Source organism: Dunckerocampus dactyliophorus, chromosome 14 (genome assembly GCF_027744805.1).
Source record: "Dunckerocampus dactyliophorus isolate RoL2022-P2 chromosome 14, RoL_Ddac_1.1, whole genome shotgun sequence".
NCBI lineage: Eukaryota > Metazoa > Chordata > Actinopteri > Syngnathiformes > Syngnathidae > Dunckerocampus > Dunckerocampus dactyliophorus.
The window spans coordinates 3,888,099-3,906,241 of NC_072832.1; the positions used below are offsets into that span (position 1 = coordinate 3,888,099).

Genomic DNA, 18,143 nt, shown 5'->3' on the forward strand with positions numbered 1-18,143 from the left:
TGTAATATTATGGGGAAAAATGTATTAAGATATAGTTATAATTTTAGGATAAAAAAATTATAGATGACAAGAAAAAGGCCATAACATTATGTGGAGAAAATGTTCGTGAGAAAAGGATGAATGAAATATTACAAGAAAAAGTTGGTAATAAGAAAAATGTCATCATATGTGAAAAAAGTGTAATATTACAAGAAAAAAAGTAAATATTGTATTACCAGAATAAAATTGTAATTTCATGATAAATACTGATAGATGACAAGAAAAAAGGCATAATATGTGGAAGAATGTTGTAATTTCACAAGAACAAAATCTGAAATATTACAAGAACAAACTATAATTTATTATGTACTTTTCTAAAACTTTTTCACAGTATTGTTATTATTCAAAAAGGTAATATCCATTCATCCATCCATCTAAATCCATCCATCCATCTTCTACCGCTTATCCGAGATGGGGTCGTGGGGGCAGCAGCCAAGCAGGGTGGCCCATTACCAGGAAATATATGAAATATTAACAGAAGAGAGTTGAGACTTCTATTACTTACATTCAGTATGTTATGAGACAAAAGTCTAAATATTTTGCAGAAACAAGTCATAGTATCTATCATGAGAAAAAGGATTTTTGATTATGTAATCATGTAATATTACACGCAAAAAGTTGCACTATGTGAATACATGTGTAATACTTGGAGAAAATACTTGCAATTTTACGAGATTAAAGGAGTAGTATAAATAGTATGAGCATAAATGTAGTTACACTACATGAGTATGAGTCATAAGCACTGTTAGCATTTTGATATTAGCCGATATTGGAGGTTGCACGGCATCTTGAGCGGTGTTAAGATGACATTTCGGGCTGCTCCCGCAAAATAGTCAAGTGAAGCTTATACTGTATCTCAAGGTGTTTTGCTGACTAAGTCCAGAGATGGGAATATCATGTTTTTATTTTTGAAATGAGCGACCCGTATTCCTGCCAGTTTTAATTTGAGTGATATCGCTGGGAGGGGGGTTTGCGGTTGGCCCCGGAATAAGTTATCTACACTTTAGCACCACAAGCGTGTTTACTCCACTTGCGGCGCATTATGTGCTGTCAAAGCAGTAAAAGTCCCTCAGTAATGTTATCATGCTGCTGCAGTAATAACATGAATAATTGATGGAAGAATGGGAGGCACAATGTGCGGCGTCCAGCTTCCATTTTGCATGTTAGCTCAAGGTTAGTCTACTGCGTGTGCATAGAGGACGTCCAAACAAGGTGTGTGTACATTAACACACGCACAAGTGGTCTGTGTAAGTGTGTGTGCATGCAGGAAGTGTTCCTAAAACGACAAAGTGGAGCGTCACCTCTCGGCTGTGGGCTGGCAGTCATCTGACCTATATTATCAAGTGGCCTGCCTGCTGGCGCTGTCTGACGCGTTGCTAAACTATCCGCAGGCTAACTGGAAACGACAGCGCAGTGCGGACGGGCGGAGTGAAGCCCCCGAGGTTGTCGGGTACATCTTTGAATGGGAAAATCCGAGTGGAAGACCCCCGCGATGTGGATGAATGCAGCTGGGGCCAACCTTTTTGTCCTTGGCCATAACAGCTGCAGTGGCATGACTTGACTTGACAGGACTTTCACAACCTTCTGTTCATATTTGAACAAGCAATCTGCACTAATCAGTTTGTCCAGCCAGATATTACCACCTTTCAATTATCTTGTCCCACCAGGAAACAAACAATTGATAGGGGACATTTTGCGTGCAGAGCACAGGTCAAAGTTTTTCCTTCGATATCCCAAATATTCATGAAGAAGAAACTCTGATTCATCAAGTTCTCCACTGGGTTGAGCCACTGCATGCCATTGTTCTTGCCCCTAGAATTGCAAAAGAAATTGATTCCTCTCTGCGGCTGGTAGTGACGATCTTATTTTTCAAAGTCGGAATGAATTTGTAGCCAAACTGGGTGTCCAGAATGGGGCCCGGGGGCCATTTGCGGCCAGCGGCTGTTTTACTATTGGCCCGAGGCACATTCTAAGAATATAATTGAACAAGATAACTCAAAGAAAAAAACAACAAGAGCAAAAATTTGAAAATCAGCAGTAATTTTACAAGAATACAGTGAAAATATTAAGAGAAAAAAAGTTGTAATCTAATGAGAAAAAGTCGTAATTTTACAAGAATAAGGTGATATTCTGAGGAACAATAACACCATTTCAGTAGCGTAACTGTAATCTAATAGGAAAAAGTTGTAATTTTACGAGAACCAGGTGATATTCTGAGGAACAATAACACCATTTTAGTAGCGTATGTTGTAATCTAATGAGAAAAAGTGGTAATTTTACGAAAATAACGTGATAATCTGAGAAACAATGACACCATTTTAGTAGCGTGAAGTTGAAATAGTAAAGAAAAAGACATTTTTTTTTTTTTAAGTCGTAATATTATGTAAAACAAAACAAAGTTTTTGCAAAATTAGGTTGCGGAAAAAGTTATAATGTTCCGAGTGTAAAATCAATATTATATATTATAATATGAGAGAAAATAGCGTCATTTTAGTAGCATAGAGTTGAAATATTCAAGAAAAAATGTTATTTTTTAAAAGTTGTAATATGAAAAACACTGTGATTGACTGCCGACCAGTCCAGGTTGTATGACACATCTCGCACGACGTTAGCTGGGATAGGCTCCAGCATACACCCACGACCCGAGTGAGGATAAGCGGCATAGAAGATGGATGGATGGATGGATGGATGTATGGATGGATTTAAACTAAAGTATCTCTGAAATCAGTACACCTCATGGGTGTCTAAAGTGTGGCTCGGGGGTCATTTTTGACGCTCAGCTCCTTTTTTTTATTGGCCTTCGGCATACAGTAGATCCCCGCTATTCCTGCAGGGGGTTATCTTTCGAGACCAACCATGAATAGCCAATAAATGCGAGTAACTGGGATGTCCATAATAATGTCTATTTTTGGCACAATAAAGCCTTGATTATGTATTCTACATCAGCTTGCTCCTCCCCCTCCACACCCTCGTGCTAGCTTGATGTTGACATTCTCCTCCATTTTCGGCTCACCATTTGCAATGCTAATGTTGTAATTATTAGATTAGAGTTCAGATTCAGAACACTTCCTTGTCAAAGTTACTTAAGATTTGTCAGATCAGAACACATAGATTTTCAGACTTGTCTGCACCCTTGATCCATCCATTTTCGATGCTGCTTGTCCTTACTAGGGTAGCAGGGGTATGCTGGAGCCTATCCTAGCTGAGTCTGGGTGACAGGCGGGGTACACCCTGGACTGGTCGCCAGGCAAATCGCATGGCACATATAGACAAACAACCATTCACACTCACATTCATACCTATGGACAAGTTAGAGTCTCCAGTTAACCTGACGTGCATGTTTTTGGAATGTGGAAGGAAACCGGAGTACCTGGAGAAAACCCACGCACGCACGGGAGAACATGCAAACTCCACACAAACGGAGATTTGAAGCCATATCTTCCAATCTAACAAGATTCCCGTTAATCACCATCAACATTGACAACAGTACTGTGGCGACCATAACTCCGCTTATGATGGTGATACTGTGACAGGGGTCTTCTAGCTCGCCAGGTGTTTTTGCGTAGCTCACCAAAGGGTCAAGGAATAATTGCGTCAACTCTTAGCATTTTTTCATTATTAGGTGTTGAATTCACTTCGGCTTCCTCCCGACTCTAAATTGTCCATAGGTGTGAATGTGAGTGTGAATGATTGTTTGTCTGTATGTGCCCTGCGATTGGCTGGCGGCCAGTCCAGGGTGTACCCCGCCTCTCGCCCAAAGTCAGCTGGGATAGGCTCCAGCATACCCCCGCAACTCTAATGAGGATAAGTGGCATAGAAAGTGGATGGAAGGATGAACAGTTTATATCTCAGGTATTCGCATTCCACCAAAACATGCATCAAATTAAATTCAGGTTTGTGTCAAATAGTACAAAAATCTTTTCACAAAAATACAAGCAAAACAACAACAACAAAAAACAAAACGCCCAGAAGTTGATGTTTTAATAATTACCTATTTGCCAGGGGCCCTTGGAATTGTGTAACGGTGGTCCTGGCCAATAGCACTCATCATACATCAATTGCAAAATGTACAGTTAATCCATGTGATTCGGATCGGTATCGGACGATCTGAATCATGAATGACGGACGGGTGCCTGAATCGGCAACATAAAACCCCGATGGGAGCATCACTAATGATTATTATTATTATTATTATTACAGTATATTATAAAATCAGGGCTTTATTTGGACTAAAAAAACGTTGACAATAATATGATTTAGCGTCAGTTAGTGGGATAATGAACATTTCCAGTCCAGTGATATTTTTTCGTTGTGCTTTTCTCAAAATCATTGTTAACATCTCGTTTCGTCTTGTTCCTGTGGACCCAATCTCGTCCATCGTCTCGTCTCGTGAGTTGGATATCTGGTGTCACCCCTACTATTAACTAAATGAAGCTCTTCCATTTCCAATATGTACCACTCCCACAACCTTTGCATCCTTGAACTTGACTGTATGCGGGCCCGACAACATAAAAGGCCTTTGTAGTTACTAATAAGCACATTTAACTTTCATTTTAGATATCTAAGCCCTTATTACTGTGAAAAAGACACGTCATGCCTTTGAAAGTGTTCATTTATTCCCCTTGCGTTGCTTCGTCAATGATTTGCTGGAACTCGACCAGAAATGTCAAACATTTATTTTCCGTCTTCTCGGCTGCAAATAAATCTCTCTGTGTTAGTTTTACGTGGTGGTGAATGGATTGGCTTTTCTTTTTTTGTTTTGTTTTTGAGGTTTTGAAATGATTTACATGCTCATATTGGGCATCTTTCCCTCATTTCGCACAGCAAGAAGATAAATTGGCAAAGTGATAAATCGTCTTTTTTTCTTTTTTTTGCCTCCACTTCTTATCAGGGTTACATCAGGCAGCGTGCAGCCGTTGATGCCCTCGCTTGTCAGTAACTGACTCACTGGCAGACCTCGACTCATTTCCTTAAACATTTCTCAATCAAACTTCCCGACTCGTGCAAACTATCTCAAGCTTTTCCTGACTTGCAGCTCTAAAGCCGGCTGCCGAAGACAAAATATTATGGCGCAGCTAATGGATTTAACCTGTTTTTCCAGCCTCCGGCCTGTGTTCATGGGCTGATTATATTTGGGGGAGTGTGTTGACAGCTGCTGAATTGCTCTCACCTGTTGCGCTTTGCTCTCAGGCCAAACACGTCTCCAAACTGGATCTGCAAACACAACGTTATGATTAATATACGTGCAATGCACAAAAAAAAGCGTAGTAGCAATATGGTACACTCTCTGCTCTGCTGTGCTTTTTAATTACTTGCCGATGTGATGAATAGAGCGTGTTATTATACTGCTTTGTGTTCAAAGGGGATTGCATCAAACGTACAGTTTGAGCAGATGAAGCACAATGAGGCTTTGGGCTTGCGGGCTGAATGCTATTTACTGTTCACTCCGCATTATTCAAATGGCATGCTGCTGCTGCTGCTTCCTCCCGAAGCACAACCAGCGGTCCGTTTTTCATCGCACAGAAAGCCGGTTACAGCCACCCGCCATCGCTTGACAGCCGAAGACAGCTCATTATAAGACGAGCGAAAAGCCATGTTTGATGTTTTTACTTAGCGAGGGAGGGAGGGAGGCACGGCTATATCAAGCCATCCCTCGCAGGCTTTTCCTTTATAAGGCAATACTGTCTCAAACTGGCGGGGATTTGATATGGCTGCACTCTCGCAGCTTAATGTGAGAACTGAATATGGGTAATTGTTTGGACAGAGCACTCGGGGAGAAGCTGGGAAGTTTGTTTTTACAGTGTGTGCTTTGCTTTCGCAGAAAAGCGGCTGAAATCCAGGATGAACATGTGACATTTAATGGTTAAAAGGGGGCAGATTTATAGACAGACATGAGTAGACATGGAGAAGAGGGAAAACGGGGGGTTTTCCGGCACATGCTGAGCAGCATTATCAGATTTGTATTGGAGGAATGGCTCCCGGGGGAGGTGTTCAGTGCACGTCCGACTGGTAGGAGGCCTCAGGGAAGACACGTTGGAGAGACTATGTCTCTTAACTGGCCTGGGAACGCCTCGGGATCTGGAGGAGGAGCTGGACGAAGTAGCTGGGGAGAGGGAAGTCTGGGCTTCCCTGCTTGGGCTGCTGCCCCCGAGACCCGACCTCGGATAAGCGGAAGAAGATGGATGGATGATGGTAAAGGTGCACACTGAAAAAGAAAATGATGCAGATTTGATTAAAAAAATATATATTTTTCTATATTTTTAAAATAATTTAAAAAAAATTGTGTAAAAAGGCAAAAAAAAAAAAGTGTGCAGCAATGAAGCCTTTTCCACTTTCAGCTTTTTCCTTGTCAGGGGTCACCGCAGTAAGTCAGCCTCATGAATGGTTTTTGGCTTAATTTTTACACCAGTTGCCCTTCTTGAAGCAAACCTGGCCAGGAATCGAACCCACCCTGAATCTCAGTTCTTCATCACCATGAACACAACTCGTTTTCTGTCCCCAGTGCCCACAGCCTAGAAGGCTAGGCGTGTATAGGCATCCTTGGATGAGTTTGGTGCGGAAGAACACCTTTGGGATGAACTAGAGACCAGAAACTCCCACAGACACTCCAAAGTCTGCCCAGATTGGTGGATGCAACTTTTCACTTCCCGTCGGTTGAATCGCAGTGTGCCCCAATACTTTTGTCCAGATTTGGCACAAGCAGAGCCGTGCCTATAAATGGGTAAATTAAGCAGGGCGGGTGTTTTATGGGGCAAGTGTTGACCTTTTCCACGTATCGCCGGTACCTGATCAGCGTTTTCACAGGTGAAATATATGATCCGTATGTTTTTACTGTGTTATCCTTAGATGTGACAGCATCGCCTGAGAACTAGTTTGATTTTTTTTATATATTCCTCGCCGCCGTCGCCAAGCGTTCACTCGTGTTGGGATTTGCTGGCTCAAGGAGATTTGTGCTGCATGAAAAGAAAAGATGAAATTCGGCGCAATGGCAATAAAAGTGACTTGAGCAGCATTAAAATTGCAGCTCGCTTGTAAAGCACACAACAATTCACAGCTGAAGTACATTTACCGTTACAAAGAACTTAATCTTCTATATTTATGATTATTATTATATTGCTTCAGTGCCTCATTGGCAGTATTGAATCAGACATGACAGATGATATTCCTCTACCCGAGCACATCTGTCCTCCAGACTCCCATGTTTGTCTAATGGGCATATTCCGGTGCACGACAACAAGCACGCCAGCTATTAGGCCTTCAGATGGGGAACAAATCTGCTCACTTCCATTGGACTTGTAATTTCTCCACTTATTAAACGACATAAAAAGGTTGAATCCTCTTCTTAGTTGTCACAGGGATGGGAAGCAAATCTTATGTACACAAAAGCTCGATTCATCTTCGCTGAGCGTCGTGGCTTGAGATTTACAATGATACTTTCCTCACAGTGTCACTTTATGCGTATTTATTCGGGTGTCAGCAAGACCACTGGCGCATAGCATTCTGTTTATCCAGTGCTTCCTCGGTGCGATAAATCATATTTCTTCTAGTCCCTACGATTTGCAATCACTGTCTCGCAGTTACCGGCCGTAACATTAGGTACTCCGTTCCTGAGTCGCAGCCAAAAAACTCCTTTTTTTTAGTTTTCAGTTCTGTTAATTCAACGCTGTTTATTATTGTGGTTTGTAGTGATGTACGACCGCACTGAGAGTTGTTTTGCTGCCCTATCAAATTAAATATACATTTATAGTTATTCCAGCAGCAAATGCCAGCAGCATAAAATTACATTTACAAGGCATCATTAAATTCAAAATCACACACGAGTTTGCCAAACACAACGTTGCAGTACATGCCGGAATGCAGCAGTGGACGATAAAACAAACGCTCCCAATGCCGTAAACATCATAAAATCACTAAATGTTGAATTCGGCAATTAGACTTAAGCTCTTGAGTCTCTGTATTGTTGAGAATGCCAAAATATATGATATATTCCACAGCGGAACCTCTGTTTGCATCGTTAACCCGTTCCAAAGGGTCCATCTAAAAGCAAATCGTACAAAAATGGAAAAAAATTGGAAACAATGTAAATCCAATAAATACGTTCTAGACACCCGTAAATGTTAACGCAAAACACTTTTAATTAATAATGTCCAATAATATCGGCCAACCGGCATCAAAATGAGACATCTGTTCATAGTGATGACGTTGTGCTCCACACAGCAACAAGCCTTCTAGTTCCGTGTGTCCGCGGTCTGGATTTATTTCCAAGCATTATCTATCATAAAGGAAGAATTCTTAATGTGTACAGTAATCCCTCACCACTTTGTGCTTTGACTTTTGCGGCTTCAGTCTGTCACGATTTTTCAAAAATAAATAAAAAATGCTGTTATGCAAATTATTAGTATAAAAAAAGAAGCGTATTTAAGCTAATTTTATATATTTTTTTGCCTAAATTAAGCATTTTGAAGCATAAAAGTGGCTAAATAAACTAAAATACAAGCACTCGGAGAGCGCAGACCTCCGCCAAGCACCATAGTTCCCCCCCATAATGTGAACAAAATAATAATTTTGGATCAGTCTTTGAGATTTTGTAGAACCTGTTGGAAACAGACCAGTTTTTGTGGCGTTATATGCACAACAGCGAAAATGGTCCTATCTTGAAATGGTAAAGAATCCTTTGAAAAATTATTGGATCCACAGGGTGATCCGGATCACCCCCCAAATTTAATCTGCTCTTCCATATTCCATTTCCGACAATTCCTCAAAATTTCATCCAAATCCATTCAGAACTTTTTAAGTTATTTTGAACACAGACAAAGAGATAAACGCCTCTCGGAGGTAAATATAAGGCATTCAAGATGCTTTCAAGACGCTGGGATAATACAGTATGTGGTGTTTCTACACTGGTCACTAGGTGTCAGTAATGTTACCGTAATGTTCAGTGAGACACACAAGCATCAGGTTTGAATGATCTCACAGCAGGCACAATAATCCCCAACACGAGCTACCTTGCTTACAACTACGTTGCAGTTGTAACCAAGCTTAAAAACTCAACTCTGAATCCCAGACGTCACTTCCTGTGGGCCCACGACTCAGCTCCCGTTGCACTGGAACACATTTACAGCAACACACACGAGCATGTGTCTTATATATGTTTTAAATGGCTTACTTTGGCTTACTATGTCTATTGTATTGGGTAATACGAGTGTGAAGGTGCCCGACTATAGGGCTGTTATTTCATGTCTTGAGGGTTCTGATTATGTAAAAAAAAGTATTTAGTAGGTCGTAAACAGGTTTAACCATGAAAAGATTACATTTATAAAGAATTCACAAAATAAGGAATCCTACTTACAGAAATCACGGCCGGGTCTGGAACCAAGTAACAGCGCTAGACAAGGGATTACTGTACAGCAGATCTTTACTGTACAGCAGATCTTTACTGTACCGTAGATCTTGTAGTGGATCTAACTAGATTGTGCAGGTGTACCGAATGCTATGGGCAGTGCATGTATACTGTATGCAAGAAGAAAGCAAATCAGTCATTGGGAACTGTTACTAGGAGAACCTGATTTCTGTTAAATGTATAAAGGTAGTATTTTTAAAACTGTATTTTTCCTTTCGACCCCTCTAGCATGAGGTCATCGCCGTGACCGAGAAGGTGATTGTGCGCCTCCACGACCTGGTCAAATGGGCGGTACCGGACTTTTCGGGATGGGCCCACGGGCTGAAGGCGGAGCCGCTCAAGGCGTCGGTGCTGCGCGAGCTGGGCACCAACGGGCGCCGGGAGGCGCTGCACCGCTACAGAGAGAGCACGCTGACCAGCGGCCTCAACTTCAAGGACGTCCAGAGGGAGAGGGCCCACCTCGGTGAGTCGCTGTTTTACTCTGAAAAACAACAAATACTGCTTAAATACAAGAGTGTACAACACGGCAGCTGATGGAGAATGCGTTAAATCATGTGATGTATGCTGTCTTTTGGCTGGTTTTGCAAGTTATTGAGTTATTGATTACCCTTTAGCACTGGATGTCCAAACTGTTTCAAGCGAGGGCCACATAGTTAAAAATGAAAGGATGCAAGGGCCACATTGATATTTTGTAAAGCAACACATGTACAGTAGGTATGCTAAGACGTCATATACTGTATGATATGCCTGTAGGTGAAAAAGCCTATTACCAGTATGAACTTTGGTCTTTGCTCTTTTTCCCCAATCTACTGAAAGTAAGCTTCACAAATTTTTGTCTCGTAATATTATGACTTTATTCTCATATTATATAACTTTTCCCCCCGAACCAAACTTTGTTTTGTTGTCTTTGTTTCTCATATTATTACAACTTATAAAAAATAATTTTTTGTATTTTTTGTATTTCCACTTTATGCTGTCAAAATGACATTATTTTCCCCATAATATTAAGTTTATGCTTGAAAAATTGTGACTTTTTTTCCCTCATTATACATAACTTTTTCCGCGACCTAATTTTCAGAAAAATGACAACTTTATTACTTGTTTTGTGTTTCAGAATATTACGACTTTAAACACATAACGTCTTTTTCTTTTTCTAATATTTCCACTTTATGCCTACCTAACCCACCACTACTCTTTAGGTACTCATTAGTTAATCAGTAACTAGTCCAAATTTATGTGCCTTAGTCATTAGTTCCTCAGTAACTACTCGAAACTGAAACTGAAACTATCGCGCCACCAAGTTGTGACTATGTTTGCCACGTACACAATCGGGTGTCAAGCAGCGTTGTACTCCATCAGACGTAAAGCGGCCCATGACTCATGCCGTCCTAATAGGAAACAATCTGAGTACAATAATCTAATAATCGGAAAGAACATAGCGTCTTGCTCTTTCACGGCTGTGATGTAAGGCCTAATGCTGATTATTAACAGGCCGCTGAAGTGCAGCTAAAAGGCTGAAAACACTATCGCAGGTACATCTTTTGAAATCCGTAATTATTTTCATAATAATAGCCTTTTGCATTGAAAAACAAGTCTCTGTATCGGCTTTCATATTGATGGCTTGGGATCGTCCAAGGAGAACAAGCCTCATTGTGTGTGTGTGTGTGTGTGTGTGTGTGTGTGTGTGTGTGTGTGTGTGTGCGTGTGTGTGTGTGTGTGTGTGTGCGCGCCCTTGATTACTCGACATTGCTCACATCTCAAATACAAAAAGAACCGGCGGATCAATGCGAGATGCTTTGTTGTTATTCAGGAAATCAATACAGTTTGTGTGTAGTGTGCGTGGGATTTCTGCCTCTTGTTTGGAGCAAACTGCTTCTTAAATGATATCACGCTACAAATAGCGGCTTTCCGCAATTTTTTTTTCTGCAAATGGTGGAGATTTGCAGGTGTAATAACCAGGTTGGGTGTGTACGCATTACTAACAATAACGACTCCATCAAGCTCTCTCTAGAATGCACTCGGCAGTCCGGTGGGATTGTAGAATCTGCCCACTCAGCAGAAGAGGCTCAAGCCCGGGAGTGTACGCGCACGTACACACAAATGGGCGCACAAAACACTGCACGCCCATAACCGGGGTGACGTGCGGCCATTTATCTGTGGTTTTTGGGCTTGTGTCAGCGAGGAAGCGAGCGAGATCGCTCGGAGGAAATGCGAGGCTTTGCATAGAAATATTAATACATGCCACTGCAATGCCGCAATGAAATATTCATGCACCAGCACATCACATATGTAAAATTACATGAAAAAAACCCGAGGTAGCGTCCGTGAGTGTTTAATTCTGTGTAGAATGCCTGCGTGTCCTGACTGACCGATGTTGTATGATATACAGTAGACGCATGCTCTTTACTGGATTTAGGCCGCTCAGTATATTACCTGAATGATGTATTCGCTGTTTGTTATTCTCATCTGGAGCTCTGCGAGAGGAATGAGATTGTTCCCCTGCACCCCCCCACCCCCACCCCCCGCAACAGGATACTGCAGCAATATAACCGCAGCTCGCCCGCAAAACTATTCCCAGCTAAAAAGCAATAATGTGTGCCATTGTTGTCAAGGGAAACTGCTTCTTTTCTTTTCCCGCTTTTCTTTATCCCCCCCACAACCCCCCCACCCCATAACTTTTCCTGGCAGGCTGCCAATGTGAGTTAAGCATGTTGTTATGTATTTTTGTCTCACAGACAACATATTTTATTTACAAAAAAAAAAAGGTGTAACATCTGTTACACGGGGCATAAGTGCTGGGTCACTTCATTAATAAGTCATAAGTGGGCCACAAAAACGGCAGCAAAGTGATTAATTTGGGAAACAAGTGACCTTCGCTGCTGTCCTGCTGCATCAACAGCTGTGACTTTTAAAGTGTGAGGCGGAGAATTGATTGGCGTAATATTTCTAAAATTTAGCTTTGACCTTTGGAGTACAGTGGGACCCGCTTATGTCGACAACCCATTAACACTGACGGCGAAATATAACATTCGCGATCCAGAGGGGTTGGGCCCTTTTATGTCGACACGTGTTAGTGTTGTTAACTTCCTCTTTGTCGCTAAGCAATGAAACAACAACAGCCACATAACCACTGTCTAGTTACACAGCATTCAAACAGGCACGCAGTGACTTCCTGTTCAGTGCAAAGCAACTTCAAAATAAAAGCATGCCAGTGGTAACCTGGATTCTACCACGGCAACTAACAAAATGCAACCATTTTTTAAAAATAAGCGTATAAAATATCTTACGAAAACAGAAGAATTCAAATAAAACTAAAGCTGTGAGCAGCGTTGAACGGGCCCTCAAACCCCCACGCAACTCAGGGTTCATGTGAGTCGGAGGGCGTGTGCATTCCATTTCCTGTTTTGCCGCTGGGTGGCGCTGAGACGAATTCAGGAAGCAACCAATGCATAGCTTCAAGGTGTCATCTTCATCATATGTGCCAATTAGGATGAAGGTTTGACCTTGTGGAACTGATTGATTAACGTTTACAGCTTAGTGGAAAGTATCTGATTGATCATCAAAGTTTGTTGCCCCGCCCCGGCCACAAATTATGGAACAGCCTAAAATCCTTCGCAATATAACATCGCCCATCTGTCTAGTATCCGTGATATTCATTTGGGCACATTTGGTCAAAGTGCCTCGGACTAGCTTGTTGAAATACAACCCCTGGTTTTCGCCCAAAATCTCCGGTGGAAACCAAACTGGCCGACTTTCTGTTTGTTTTGAAATGTGGGTTCTTGAGATGTTTTTGTGCATCCTGTCATGATTGACATCGCCACCAAATTTTGCAACATTTTGTGAAACTGCTGGCAGGGGCAAATGTTTTTCAGTGTTTAAGGGAGGGCTACTGCTGATTGAGTTTTGAGGGTTTGTGTTCGGAACCCCTGAAACCTGACATGCTTGTCAATTTTGGTGATTTTTGATGAGTTTTCCTGCATGTTATGGCCTTGAAAAATTGAAGATAAGTCACAGGATATAAATATTATAAAGTAATAATAAACACAGCAGTTTCAAGAGGACCTTTGCACATCGGCGCTTGCGCAAACACTCTTTGTTGCTGTTGACAGAAGTAGCGTTCGTTGCTATTTTAAACTCCGGTAATGCTTAAAATGACCAAAACAGGGTAACATACTGTAAGTATTACATGTTATCATGAATGTATCTGTCACTATATGGTTGTTGGAGGGTTTTAGAGGTGGTTAATGGAGGGTTCTATATGTGGAATAGGTGAATCCCATTACCTGCATTGTTAACTGCCTCGTGCTAGCAGCTTTTCTCTGTTTAGAACACACAGAAAAGAGAGACAGTTTTCCTTTAAGTCTTGGCGCTAAGCTACGCTAGCCGGCCTCCCTGTTTTGACAGGGCAGCGTGCTACATACAGTAGCTAGCACTCAGCGAAAACATAAAAACAGCACACGTAGTACATATCTCCTCCAGTTGACTTGAATAAGGTAAAGTACTGTAAGTACAGTACATGTTCTCCAAATAGATGGAAGATAATACTGTACAGAGTGGAAAGTGCTGCAGTGCTTACATCATCATCAGTGCCATTGTTTTAATCAGGAGATGCAAACTGGCCTGTTTGAGTTGATCTTGGACATTAAGCTTTCTTTTTACAGTGCAATCCACTGGGGATGGCTTACTAGGCAAGTTTACATTCTGGCCCTTTATCTCTCCTCAGAGAACTGGCCTGATTCATTTTTTTTCTCCCCCACTCTCTCTTTTTTTTATTGCCGCCTGCCGAAATTGGTTTCTGGTCGTATACTATGAGGCGGAGTGTCGGAGAGTTGTATCTGCTGAGACAGTCAGTCAGTCGGGCTGCGAGAAAGCGAGAGCTGCGGGAAGAAAAAAAAAAAAATAAAGTAAGCATGTGAAAATAGCTCTGACTCACAAAATAACTCAATAGGTTTTCTTTGAAATACAAGGCGCTGGTAGAGGGGGGGCGAGGAAGCGTATTGTGTGTGGGGATGAAGCGCAGGATTCTACAAGGTCACAGATTGGGACTGGAAGGACAGATTGATGATGGTGATGATGGTCCGCGGTGTTCCCGACTCTTGGCCTCATCATCATCATCATCATCATCTTCGCCATCATCATGTGGGCCAGGCTGAAGCTTAAGAGTTTCACCATCGGCGTTTGCGCTGAAGAAAAGAGTCAGACAGGAAACTGTACACATGTGGGCGGAAAGAAATACTGTACACTCAACTACAAAGACGAGCACTCACTTTTGACACTATTTTTATAGCTTGCTGTCTTGACTACGGATACTACTGTAGTCTACATGCATGCTTCCATACACAGATGTGACATCCGCTTTATATAGATACACTTTGGATATCATTTTACTATTTACTACAGTATTTTCTTGTTACAATACCCTTTTTATCTTTGACATTTTCTATTTGACATTATTCTTCTAACATTTCTGCTGTTTTTTCCATTTTTGCTATTGCTTTTTTTTTTACATATAATTTGCAAACTTTCTTCTTGTAAATTTTCTTCCCATAATATTTTGACTTTATTCTCTTAATATTATAACATTTTCCCCAACCTAATTTTCAGAAAAAATCCAACTTTACTTGTTTTTTGTTTTTAGTTTTAATTTTAATTTTAATTTTAAAATTAAAATTAAAATTTTAAAAAATTTTTAGAATGTGTTTCTGGCCAATAAAAAAAAAACAGCTGCAGGCCACAAATGGCCCCCAGGCCGCACTGTGGACACCCCTGCTACAGCGTTTCTATAAATGATAAAGTAGCTCAGTAGATATATGCTATAGACCAGGGGTCACCAACGTTTTTCCTTGTGAGAGCTACTTTTACAAAATGAAAATGGCCAAGAGCTACTCATTTTTGTAACATTTATTTTCAGAGCTTATTTTAAACCCAAACAAAGCGAATATGCTTGTTTTACCAGAACATGAACAAAATGCTGGTGTCCACAACTCACATTTGTATTTCAGAATGCATTTCTTTCTACTGTTCTCTCATTATTAACTGAAAACCTGAATGAAAAGCAGGCTTGCGGGCACCTCATGTGGTCATGGGGGGCTACCTGGTGCCCGCGGGCACCACGTTGGTGACCCCTGCTATAGACAAAGTATGGCGTTATCAATATACCGTATAGATTCTATATATGCTATAGTGATACAGATATGCAATCAACGCTCATTAGATTCATACTATAGACAAATGAGGATAGATTGATATATAGATTCTATAGATAGAGGCATACTGTATGCAGATTTATACTATATATACTACGGGCCGATGAGAATATATGGATTTTGTAGACATATAGAGTTACATGTAGATATGATTTGTTATATTGACACTGTTGATGCAAAAGCAGGTGCTACTGTATGTTATACATACATACAGTACATACTGTACTGCCTGTGCAGCAAATGATGAGCAGATAGATATACATGTATAGATATTCCATAAATCCTATTGTGGACAAATCAGCATTTGTACGTTAATGTGAAATGATTGCCAAATACGGATATTTCTACCATGATAATGACACATTAGCATTGGACGTGTCCAATTCCTTCCCGCTGTTTGACTTTCCATATTTATACAGTGACACACACCAAATGTAATTCTGCATAATCAATGCGCTTTGTGGACAAATTAGCATTTTCATGGAATTTTTGCCGATGTGACGTTAATGAAGGTGAGCTATTATCATTCAAGGGTGGGAGCGCTCAATCACTCGCAGCACACTGAGATTGATGTTTGGCATTCAGGGTGTCCATCAGCTAACTGTAGCGAACGGACTCGGCCGCCCTGCATAATTCATGTTTTATGCTTTAGGTGCATTACGTTACATTAACGTAGCAGGCGCTTTTGTCCAAAGGGACTTCCATTAAGTACATCAGAGGTAATCTCGGGTGAATCGCGCCCAAGGACGCTCGGAGCAAATAAAAGGTACGATAAATGGATGACCTTCTTCACCGCATTAGATTCAGAATGTGGAATTAAAAGTTCCAGCTCCATTTTGCATTAATGAACGATAGACAGCTACTGTAAATGACAAGTTATCTGAACCCGCAGAGATCTTTACAAGGATCTATGTAAATGTTGAAATTCTGGTTTGCTTCAAACACACAGCAGCTGCAAAGCAAGGAGCCAGGAATTACTTGACGTGAATAAAATGTTAATTATCTGTTGATATCTACCAATCATGTGGTGTCCAGTCGTCTGGATTGTTATCACTGGCTTGTGAGTTCCACTGTGTTTCATGAGCTTAACATTGTACAGCTCCAGTATCTGTTTACACATTTTTTTGTGTGATAAGCGAGTCAACTTTAAATCTGGACTCCCTTGTCGCACATTGACCGGCCACAACATTAAGTACAGCTGCACGATCCAGTGCAAGAGCTATTCTGCCTTATGTTATCAGACACTACCAAAGTGTTTTTCTATTTGATATCAGCAGACTCATAAATTAGACTGATACCTTTTTAGAAAAGTACCAAGGACAAAGATAAAGCAGCACTTTCTTCCTCCCTAAAACATTAAACACTGTGTCTTTTCAGTGATACCACTGACTGAAGTAGTTTAAACATCATTTTCGGTTTTATATTTGAATCTTTCTTGCTGCGGGCGGCTTCCCCCCGCCCCCCGACTGATTTGGCCATCGCATCATAGGAGAATGGTGCATTGTTTCTAGTGTGCACTGTGACTCACTCTCGCTCGTATTTATTTATTTATTTTTAAACTTTATCAGCATGAACGCTCTAGTAGTAGACAGAACTGGAGCACAAAATACACACGTTCAAAATAAACAGCGGCGCAGGTCCCAGTCTGGTCCGTATTTCTTTGCAACTAACGTTCCGTGCGTTTGTAATCAGACTGGATGGCAGAAATTACCAGAGCTGAGACCCCCACACAGGAAGCAGCGCTCGTGTGGGCGTAAAGAAATACAGCAGACAGAAGCTTTCATCTCTTATTTTATCTTTTAACACATTTTCGGAGCTGACTATGATTTTTAACATAGTAATATTTCTTTATAGGAATAACACATTTTTTTTCCACTTGAAATGCTTGACTCATGATTGCTCCACATTTTACACTGCTAGTAACAGGAGTGTAAAACACACGTTTCATGAATAATGATGCAACTCTGGTCGATATCAGCGCTCCTTGAATTGATTACAGAACTGTCGGTTAACACTACCGTCGTTAGCTCATTACATCAGCCTAGCGGTGCTTTTATATGGTGGAAAACAATCTCTTATTTTTTTTTTTGCTTCATAATTTATTTTCCAATGGCAGTTTACTAAACCGCACAGACTTATGTTATTCATTACAAAAACTCGACATCTGAAACTCATTTTTAGCAAGCAAGCAGGCGTTGCAACATAAATTCTTTTTCAGGTCACCTTATACCGCTTGTTGCTAGGCAGAATTTGTGCTTACGAACAGAAAAAAAAAGAGAGAAAAGCATTTACATTGGCTCCCCCGATTCAGCATTAACGGGCTCGCAAAGTCACATATTTTTGGTTTAAAATGATTATTTTTTAAATCACAAAATACAGTAATCCCTCATTTATCGCCATTAATTGGTTCCAGACCTAACCTTGAAAAGTGTATTTCCATGAAATAGGATTTCTTATTTATAAATGGAATATTTTCGCAGTTAGAGTGTAGAAAATGG

At 40.9% G+C, this 18,143-nt stretch overlaps 1 protein-coding gene across 6 annotated transcripts in view; it reads left to right on the forward strand.

Moving 5' to 3' along the window:
- The window catches only part of arid5b (AT-rich interaction domain 5B), a 154,577-nt gene that overhangs the window by 49,831 nt on the left and 86,603 nt on the right, over window positions 1–18,143 (forward strand). For all 6 annotated transcript variants that reach the window (XM_054798655.1, XM_054798658.1, XM_054798656.1 and 3 more), the window contains one exon: window positions 9,668–9,902. In XM_054798655.1, the coding sequence (XP_054654630.1) occupies window positions 9,668–9,902 (235 nt within the window). The remainder of the gene's footprint in view (window positions 1–9,667; window positions 9,903–18,143) is intronic.